This window comes from Dasypus novemcinctus, chromosome 13, assembly GCF_030445035.2.
Source record: "Dasypus novemcinctus isolate mDasNov1 chromosome 13, mDasNov1.1.hap2, whole genome shotgun sequence".
Taxonomy (NCBI): domain Eukaryota; kingdom Metazoa; phylum Chordata; class Mammalia; order Cingulata; family Dasypodidae; genus Dasypus; species Dasypus novemcinctus.
Window position 1 is genome coordinate 82,575,699 of NC_080685.1, and position 9,702 is coordinate 82,585,400.

The 9,702-nt window shown below is 45.5% G+C and overlaps 1 protein-coding gene and 1 long non-coding RNA gene across 2 annotated transcripts in view; one reads left to right on the forward strand and one right to left on the reverse strand.

The window, feature by feature from the left end:
- Nucleotides 1-1,482, reverse strand: part of LOC131273067 (uncharacterized) — an 85,431-nt gene extending 83,949 nt beyond the window's left edge. The window contains exon 1 of the long non-coding RNA XR_009180187.1: nt 1,265-1,482. This is a non-coding gene — a long non-coding RNA (uncharacterized lncRNA). The remainder of the gene's footprint in view (nt 1-1,264) is intronic.
- On the forward strand, nt 724-5,625 carry C13H1orf53 (chromosome 13 C1orf53 homolog). The gene is made up of 3 exons (XM_004476349.5): nt 724-1,166; nt 4,040-4,141; nt 5,495-5,625. The coding sequence occupies exons 1-3, from the start codon at nt 903-905 to the stop codon at nt 5,564-5,566; spliced, it is 438 nt and encodes a 145-aa protein (XP_004476406.2). The 5' UTR covers nt 724-902; the 3' UTR covers nt 5,567-5,625.
- The last annotated feature ends 4,077 nt before the right edge of the window (nt 5,626-9,702 follow it).

The following is a 9,702-nucleotide window of genomic DNA, read 5'->3' on the forward strand; positions in this document are numbered from 1 at the left end:
GTGGTGCTCTACATCACCCTTCTGTACATCTGAAGAGTCTAGTCTTGCCCTCAGGTATCGATTCCTGCTTTTACAGTACTAAAGAACACTGACAGAATTGCTACTCTTCAACAGTCTTCCGAAAACCCTGGGGAGGGCAGAGGGCTAAATTAATTTTAACACTTAAAATTACCTCTTGAGTTTACGCTATTTTTCTCGAATTCAATTTTCATAGGGGTCTCAGGGTAATCAATTACCGTTCAGATAAATATAACTTTAGTTTAGATTTTGCAAACAGCAACATGGAAACACCATCTTTTCTTATTCAGTGTGTGGCTCTCCTTTTAGGCCGGCCAAAGAACCAAATCATAAAGGTTCTGCTTTCAACTTTATTTCCAGCACATAGAAATAAAGTCTTTCTGGATAGGCCCGAAGTAGTTATTAATAAACCTCGGGAATTCTGGTCACTTTCTGGAATCCTAACAGCTGTGGCCGTTATGCTGAATGATCTGCGTCTAATTTGATATGGGGAAAAAAGGTCCACTCTTCGTTTTAGGATTAAAAAAAAAAGCTTTAGAATTTAGGTCCCGTGATGCACAAACGGCCCCTTCCTCCCCGTCCCCGCACTTCGTTGGAGCCTCACGAGCTTCAATAGGGTCCTCCTTGGACCGCCAGCTGCTACAAAACGTCCGTTTCCTTCTTTCCGCCGCGGAAACGGGTGGCGGTTGCGAAAGGCTCCGTCCGCGCGTCCCTCACGGGCGGACCCCGCAGCCCCGACCCCGCCAGAGCCCCGCGGCCCGGGCTCGCGCGCCGCAGCGGGGCAGCCGCGCCGCCACCACCCCGCGCGCCGCGCCCAGGCCCGCGCCCGCCGCGCCGCCGGGCCCCAGCGCCGACGCGCCGTCCCCCACAGGCCCGCGGCGGCCATGGCGGCCAGGCCGATCCCGGCGTTGGCGGGGATCGCGCTCGGGAGGCGCCCTCGCGTCGCCCAGCCGCCGAAACCGCTTTGGGACCGCGCAGGGTACGGACAGCACCCCAGCTTAACCCTCTGCTCCGCTTCCCAGGGAAATCCTGGAGGACCCGGGTTCGGATCGCAAATGAGGCCGGAGGGGGCAGTGAAGCGTCCAGCAAGCGAAGAGTTAACCGCGGCAGACCTGCGGATCGTGGAACTGCACGCGGCCGCCTGCGCGGTGAGGCCCTTTCTCCTCGCCCCGCCCGCGTCGCTCCGCGCGGCCCGGAGGTCGCTGCGCCTGCGCGCCCTGTGCCGCGGCGCGATCGCGGGGCCTACCTGCAGAAGGGAGAGGGTTCTCTGGTCTCCTGATTTGCACGCCTGCTTCCCGCTCCGACTGGTTCGCTCGGAAAGTGTTCCGGAGAAAGGATTTACTTTTTATCTGTCCTGAGTGTCAGTGTGAATGTAACTTGTTTTGAATTAGCGTCCAAACAAATCTCCATTGCAATGTAGGACCTATCAGCACTCTACTGTGTGTGTGTGTGTTTGGGGAGAGGTGTTGTTAAAGGACGAGGAAGGTGGAGTAACCGAAAAGTCTCAGGAAAAATATGTGGCGTGTTTATTTGCAATATAAGTTAAATACTTTGCCATCAGGGGATTTCATAATAAAAATGAATGCATTGTCAAATTTATTTTAATTCACTTTTAATTTTTGCTGCCATCCTTTCTTGTCCACTGTAAGGAAGAATGGTCACACAGGAACTTTTAATCAGGCGTCTGAGTTCTTCTGGACACTCGAGTTGTGTTTTCTGCTTTGCTGGTTTGTTAGCACCAATATCTAAGGGTATCATCTCCCCTCACAATTTCTAACACTAAAAAACACATGAGTTTAAAGGGAGAATTTTTTTATATCCATAACAAAAGAAACAATGAAAGAGAGCAAGGAAAGTCTATAATAGAGATATAAAAAAAACACAACACTATATGAAATCAACCCATTTGATAAGCTGTGTGACCAGTACTTGATAGGACTAGTGTTACCTGGTGTGAAGTGAGTCATGGGGTAGAAAAGAACACCTTGGAGGGTGCCTAATGTTGAGGGCCTTTTTGTTTTGTTTTGTTAATGTTGATAGTAAGCCCAGAGATTCCACTGCCTTACCTATTCAGGTACTAAAACTTTTGCATAAAATTCATCAGGAAATAATTGGCTGCTTTTAATTGTTTTTGTTTGTAGTCTTCCTTCAAAGGTGACATGTGCAATTTGTTCTCATAATTCATCTTATTTGACTTTGGATATAAGTGAAGAGTTTCATTCTTTTTAGAGCAAAGACCAGTGGTGTGTAAGGACAAGTTCAATCAGCCTGGGAAAGGAAAGGCACTTTCTTCTCACTCAGCATCCACATTGCTTCATTAGTGTCAGTATCACAGGTTAAATGCCTGTCGAATACACCATAAGTAAACCCAATAACAAGCTTGTTGTTTTTCTTTTACAACAAATCAGACCCCTCACAGTGGTCCTTCTTCCACGCCTCAAGGCAGATAGCTCTCTTACCTTTCTCCCTGTGCTGATGTGCATCACTGAACATCTTGCTCTCCAGTCAAACTGTCAGCACTCTTGCCTCATCTTTGTCTGTTGCCGCCATTATGCGAGGCCCATTTACTGAGGACAAATTAAGTTTCTTTGGGCAGTCAACAAGCTCAAAGGTGCTCAATCAACATGGAAAGCAGGCAAGCAGGCAAGCAGGCACAAGCGTAGGAGCAGTTTGTTAGGTTTCCAGGTTGTGAGATAATTGCCCTCAGAAGACTCCCAGAAGCTATGTAAAGTGAAAAGAAGGTAGTTTCAGAGGTCTCCCTGTTGTTTTTTGTTTTTCTTCCAAGTCTCCAAACACAGACTTTGTTAGGTCCTACCTATTGGTCATTCTGAAGTAGTTTAGTGCTTATGGTTTATGTAATCTTCTATGATCCCAAAGGAATGGGGAGGCCCCTTAGACCAGCCTTGAGACTTGATGCCAGTCTACCTTTGCTGGAATGCCTTAGCATGGACCTAGACTTGAACTTTATCTGTCCTTTTGCTCCACATTTTATTCATTAAACATAGGAGATAAACCCTAAACCAGAATAAAATAGCATCTTTAAAGAAGAAATCTTGAAAAAGTTTTCGTGGTACATACAAAAATGTATATCAGAGACATGCAAGTTTTACATGTATTTTAATGGAAAAGACTCCATACAAGAGTGATACACTGAGTTACTGCATAGTAAAAGATATATATATATCTCCATTCCAGGGGAATATTACTCTGAAAAAATCTTTAGGGCTAAGTAATATCACCTACATGGCCCAACTCCACAGTATAAGAAGCTGCATTATTTACTTTTACCTTCACACAAAGTACTTGGGACACTTTTTGCCATGTTTGAGTGTAGATAGAGCATGCCTCCTTGACATCTGCACTAGTGTAGTAAAGAGTGCTTTTGATCACAAGTGTGGAAACAGTGTTGACATGTTAAAAAATACTTTTTTTGCTTAAAAAATAAAGCTAACACTACAAAAAAAAAGAGAAAGGAATGTAAAATGTTCAAGGAGTAAGAAACACATCACAAAGGTAAAGAAGTGTTCAATAATAGAAAAGTCAATGCTTTTTTCTATGAGGACTGTTGGTTTTGATTAGCACCTTTTCTGTAAGTTTAAATCATTATCCACATATTTTAAGTACTGAAATTGCAACTGCAACTTCTGAGTGAAAGTTCATTTTCAGCCTCTTAAGCTCTTAAAATTATTTAAATCGCCTGTTATTAAGCTTGTTACCTAGAAACCGAATGAAAAATACCGGAGCAGTGGCTCCGTAGTTATTGGGTATAGAGGAGTTCTTGTTTTTCCATCAGCTTCTCATTTTTCTCGAACTGTATATTTTCTCCTTATGACATATAAAGCTGGATTGTTTATAGTGTCGGAATGCATTCAGAGTTTAATTGCAAGGGCTACTAAAATTGCCAGGGAGAAGCTTAATATTTTTTAAAGAAAAGTTTTCAGTATTTTATGACCTGAAATTATGGTGAGGAGATATGCTGAATATTGGGATTAATGAATTGTTGTGTTTTATTACTCTTCAGGCTGGCCAACTCAGCTATGTGGATCCAGCTACTGGCTTTGTGGTGCTCACACAGCTAGCCCACTTGCAGAGAGGTGAATGTTGTGGCTCTGCCTGCAGACACGTGAGTAGCAAATTCTCGCATTACTGCAGCAGTTTGTGGTGCTTCTGTAACTCCGTAAATGCCTATTATTTGAAAAACAAGTCAAATAAAAAAACTAAATAGACTTTTCACAAGCTACTTTAGCCAAGGACAATGAAGTCCTTAGGGCCGACATAGGACCTTTAAAGTTAATGGAATTTTGTAACATTTCACTGTGAGCATCAATTCCTTGTAATGCGGGTGATTTGAAATTCACAGGAACTCTTTATTACAAGGAAATGTTTCATGAGGTTTCAAATGAGTTGACTTCACTAGGCAAGCACAAAGAGGGCAGGAAAAGAAATCCAGAATGTTGCAAACTCGATCCCAGAAAGCATATTCTGCAATATTACCTGAACAGAAACTTGCCCAATATTGAAGTGTGGATTTCCTTTAGATGGTAATGATACTTTTTCTTGTCCACCTTCATCCCTCCTTCCCTCTTTCTTCTCTCTCTCGCTCTTTCTCTCTCTCTCTCGGGCTGTTTTTCTAGTCTGTCTTTCATATAATGGTAAAACTAGATTAGCCCAAAATTAGTGCTGTACATTTCCTAAAATGTCTATTTCAATGGATACATCTCTGTGTTCATTCATTAGGAAGAACTGACTAATCCCTACCTATTTTGAGCAAAATGTAAATGGGAATAGGTTCTTCACTATTTCTTTTTAAAGGCAGAGTAATAAGGTAAATTGTTATGGGGTTAAGATTATAAACATACAACAACTTCTGTTAAAGAACACTTTGCTTAGATGATTTTAAAACATAATTCACTTTCTTGCTTCTGTAGGAAATAACACTGACGACCTTTGTGTAAAGGTATCTATGAAAAGGCTTTCTTTCATCAGATTTCTAAAAATCAATCATGAATAAGAAAGTCTGTATTTTGGAGCAAGGAGAAGATCGTTATTTCCTTTAACCCACCCACTTTATAGTTAAAGAATAAACCTTAAATGCATGTATTAGCTGTAACCAGTATTGAAAAATTAAGCCTTTACTTTTATGTATGTTCCTATATGTGCCACTAGCTGTTTCTAATCAAATGCATAAGAGCTTTGCTTAAATTGAGGACCTAGGGGTTTTCTAAAAGTGGGTTTTTAGAGTAAAATTCTTAAAGTAAGTAGGATGCATTTAGGAAGTGGTTTTTGAACCCTAATTAGGACCATTTGCCCAAGGTTGCCATTATTCTTCTCTTAGTCTGAAGGACTCGATAAAGCAAATGATCTGTATAATATTATTAAGTCTCTCTCTCTCTCTTTTTTTTTTTACCACAAGCAATGTTGCATTTTTAAAAGATGATGTTAAATAATTCAATAATTTGTTTCATTTCTTCTGCAGTGTCCATATGGTCAAGTCAGTGTTAAAGATACATCTAAAAAGAAGCAATTCAATTCATATTTTTATGTTTGATAATTTCATCTGTCCTCTTTAATTGAATCTGTATTTTTCAATAAAACCCTAATTCAGAATTGTTCTGTGTGTTGTTAGTCCTTGAGCACTAGTTTAATCTTAAGTACATAAATTAAAAGAACATCAGTAAAATAAAAAGCCAGCAAGTGTTGTATGCTTCTGAAGTGGCATATTGATAGTTATTTTCCTTTCTTTTTGCTTCATTATCAGACACATATGTTGAAGAAAGAAAATAATGACTGTTTCATTAAATAAATAGTAGCAATTGGGTCACATTAGTAGCTCTTGATTTTTCATATACCCGCAGTTCTCCTAAGGTTTTCTCATCAGTGTTAGCAATCCAAGGGAGGTTGATGGCAAATAAAAGAGTTTGAATACATTCTTCATTTTATTTATATCTTGAGCTATAAAGAGATTCATATAATGTTATATTGTGCAGCATATGAGTGTCCAAGAAGTGCCATCCTTTTTCAAGAAATGCTCTCATCTTCCATCTGTTCTCTCAATAAAAACTTTAAATCATTCTGACTTTGGGGTCAAACTGCTGAAGATGTCTTGCTTAGACCACTCTCTTTCTCCTCCCACCCTACCCCCACTTTCCTCCTCCATTTATTTTGGCACTTCCTAGTGGAATCTGCCTCGGAGCATTTTGCTAGCATCACAGCCCACTCGATTCACTGCAGTGAGGCCAATGGACCTCAGCCTCCAAACCAGATCAGGAGCTCTTGCAGGTACTTCCTTCACACTTTCTTCTCTGTTACCTCCTGAGGTGGCGCCTCCTCCTTCTCCCCTGGCACTTCTGTTCTTCCCCGGGAACCCTTTCTGTACCACTAGAAGATGTTCAATAAAATGAGGCTGTTGCCACTTGAAGGCTTACTTTGCCCAGAGCTGACCTTCACTCAGCCTTTTCCCCCAGCAGAATCTGAAAGGTTCTGATCACCTCAGGGGTTTGCCTTAGGCTCTGCCTGTGACTCAGCCAGAGTAAGGGCTTTAGAGTTCTAAAGCAACCCAAAGGTTTTCGTGACTTGCCCATATGTAATTTAAAATAAAAGTCCATCTAAGCTTTAAAATAAGCGAAAGTAGTCCAGTGAAGTTATAATTTTCACCTCAATTGTGATTTTTCAAAAAACGTCGACTATCAAATTGTCTCCAAAAATTGTTGGCAGTTTTGGAGCCCTAGCTTTGCTGGTACTCTAACGGCGGTGCCCTAATCAACACTGCGTGTTGGCCCTGTGAGGTGTGGGCAGCTTCCTTGGATGTAAAAGAGCAGTCTCTATGGCCTGGCATTGTCCTATCCAGAAACTGTTTTGAGGTGGGAGTAGGAGAAGAGGATCAGCATTATGATGTTTCTACATCATAGCTTTTCTACAAAAGCTTGCAAACTCCTAGGAGCCAGTTTCCTTTCCTTCCTTAGGACAAGGAAAAAGGAGCCCCATGTCTTTTCACCAGATTTGGTGATTACCAAGGCCATTTTCTCAATGAGGGCTGGATCTTGCTTTCTTAAGCAGCCCCAGGAGGAAAGAGAGAAGTAAATGGAGGCTTAAAGGACCATCTTTCTAGGGGGAAAAAAAAAAGGGGGGTGGGGGGGGAGAGGATGGGAAGTTCATTTTGAAAAGGGCCAGCCCAGGTAAGGCAATGTTTTGAAAAAAAGCCCCCTGGCAGGTGGAAATAACTCATGAGATGTTCCATTCCTAGAGGGGGGTCGTTCCTTTCCCAGCTCACTAAAGAACTCCGGAACGTCCATCACGGAGGACCCTTGCGGGGACGGGAGGCGGGGGGGGGGGGGGGGGGGGGGGGGGGCGGGGGGAGGACGTTTGTGATTCTTCCTGGCAGAACTTCAAGCCTTTGCTGGCAAGAGCCCGTGCGCAAAGAACCCTCTGATTGCTCGAATGGTGGAAGGGAGTCCTCCCTGGCTCTTTCCCGCACCTGGTGCCTGGAGTCTGAAGTTCTGCGCTGTGGTTCTACAGAGATACTTGTGAACCATATGTCAGCGGTGGCAGCGGGGTGGACGCCCCTATATTAAACACAATATGACCACATAAATGGGCCTCGCTGCAAAAGCACGTTATAAAATAAAAATTCGGGGGTTTTTTTTGGTTATGTATACAAACACGTGTGGATGCCGAGAAATAAAGACTTTGCAATTTAAATCAACTGGTGCTGCTCAACTTTTAAGGTTTCTGGAGGCAACCTGTGCTCCAAGATGTAATAAGACAAGGTGGAGTTTCTCACTCGGAGCGACCCAGTGGAAAACTGGGGAGTCTTTTTAGGGGTTTGTGGACAGAATCCTGCAGCCACGCTTTTCCCCTTTGCTGGGTAGTCCTCGCGGCAGGTGGATCGGGATGCACACTCCCCTCTCTTCGGAAGCCGCCCGGTCCCCACAGATTATGCGGAGTAAGGAGGGGAGGTCTTTTATTACATATTTTTTCGAGTAAAACTTGGAGCCCCCACACTGGGTGTGTCTGGACCAAACTGGTCCCCAAGAAGGGGAGGTGCCGCCCGGGTCGGGCTCTGGTCTCTGTCCCAACGCAGCAGCTCTTCTCCTTGGGCGTTCTCAGTCTTGTTCCACGCTCAAGATTCTCCCGCTGGAGCCGGCTGGAGCTTGGATTTGTCTCTCCGCAAGGCTGAGGGAGGACTCACCACCAGGCAAATGACAATAAGCTGTTGCTTTCCTAAGAACACTAACTGTAAGAAAACACAGTCCCTGACTGAGCCCAGAACTAACCTCCCCCTCCACTCCTGACTTCTACAATCGAGCAATGGCTTAAGTTGGTGGGCTGCATCGTGGTGAAGGATTGAAAACTCGGTGCTTCTTTTTCACTACAGCAATTAAAAGGTATTCCTGGATGCTAAGACTATCCCCTCCCCTAAGGAAAAAAGTGCGCAGATAATTGCGTGTGTGTCTGTATTTGATGGGGGGGGGGGGGGTAGTGGCGATCAGCAAGCTCTTGAGCACCTCCGTGGGGAACCTAATTTCGGAGATAAGATTGTGGAAGGATCCGCAGCTATCTTTCTCCAGCAGATGGGTTGTCCCTGGGACGCCCAGCCTACCCGGGAGCTCCCGACGCCCAGCCATGTGCGGGGAGAGGGGGGTGGCTGGGCCGACAGGGCTCCAGTGACGTTTGCAATGCTGGGCTTAGCGACACAGACCTCCAGACGCAAGGCTCCGGGTCCCGAGGCTATGGAGGTGAAATAGATTTTTCACCTGGGAATCACAGATTCTAGCAGGCTTAGTACATCCGTGACCGCCTCATCTTTTCACCCGAATTTTTATCCTTAAGTGTGAGCTTCGGTGCGAGCTTCATTGCACGCGCGCGATTGTGTGTACAGTGCATGTTTTTTTAAATCAACTACCTGAAATAGTTCGTCACCCAAAAGAGGGTAAAAACCACTGCTTTGGATAGAGATAAATGAGAGGACCCAAGCGTTTTCAGGTCGGTATCACGGTCCATTTGCTGGCCTCGATGACGAGCTTAGAAACTTGAATCTGGGGGCTTGTCCGCTCCCCGGCCGCAAAAACGGACCGAGATGGGGGGATTCTCAAAGGCAGAAGGACCAAAGGGGCCTGATAGGAAGGAGAAAGTCGGGAGGAGGGGTCTCCCAACAGGTAAAGCAGTGGTACCAGTTGGCATGTGGTTTTGGTTAGCGAACCAAGTTTTCAGCGAGAAAGGACCCTGTCCTGGGCGCTCTGCGAGGCAATAGGGATTTAGGTGGTAAAAGAAACCCGGGATTCCCCGAGCCGCAGTTCCTGGTCGGCCCCTTATTCCTCTCCTAGCCCCAGTTATGTGGCAGAGCTTTCTGGGCCAGCTTGAAGGCGGCACCCGCCCCTGGAGAGCCCCGCGTCCCCCGCGCCGCAGTACCCGCCATCCCGCGATCCTTTCGCAGGCTGCTCGGAGGCACCAGGGCGCCGCGAGCCCCCCGGGAGTTCGGCCCCCGCCGCAGCCTGGGAGCCGCGATAGTGGCGCAGGGCGGGGGACCGCACCGTCGCCGAGACCAGGATCCCGGAGCTGCCAATCTCGCTGCAGCCCCCTCCCCCCATCCCCGACTGCGAAGGGCGCCCTGGGTGGGGGAGTGGGTAAGTAATTGGCTGGAAGCCCGGCTTCCGGGCTCTCTCTCCGCTTCGCAGCGGCCTGACT

Excerpts from the sequence above, each read along its gene's own strand:
- C13H1orf53 (XM_004476349.5), top strand. The coding sequence starts at position 903 with ATGGCGGCCAGGCCGATCCCGGCGTTGGCGGGGATCGCGCTCGGGAGG. Across the intron at positions 1,167-4,039 it reads TGCACGCGGCCGCCTGCGCG|GCTGGCCAACTCAGCTATGT; the intron begins GTGAGGCCCTTT and ends ATTACTCTTCAG. Across the intron at positions 4,142-5,494 it reads GTGGCTCTGCCTGCAGACAC|TGTCCATATGGTCAAGTCAG; the intron begins GTGAGTAGCAAA and ends TTTCTTCTGCAG.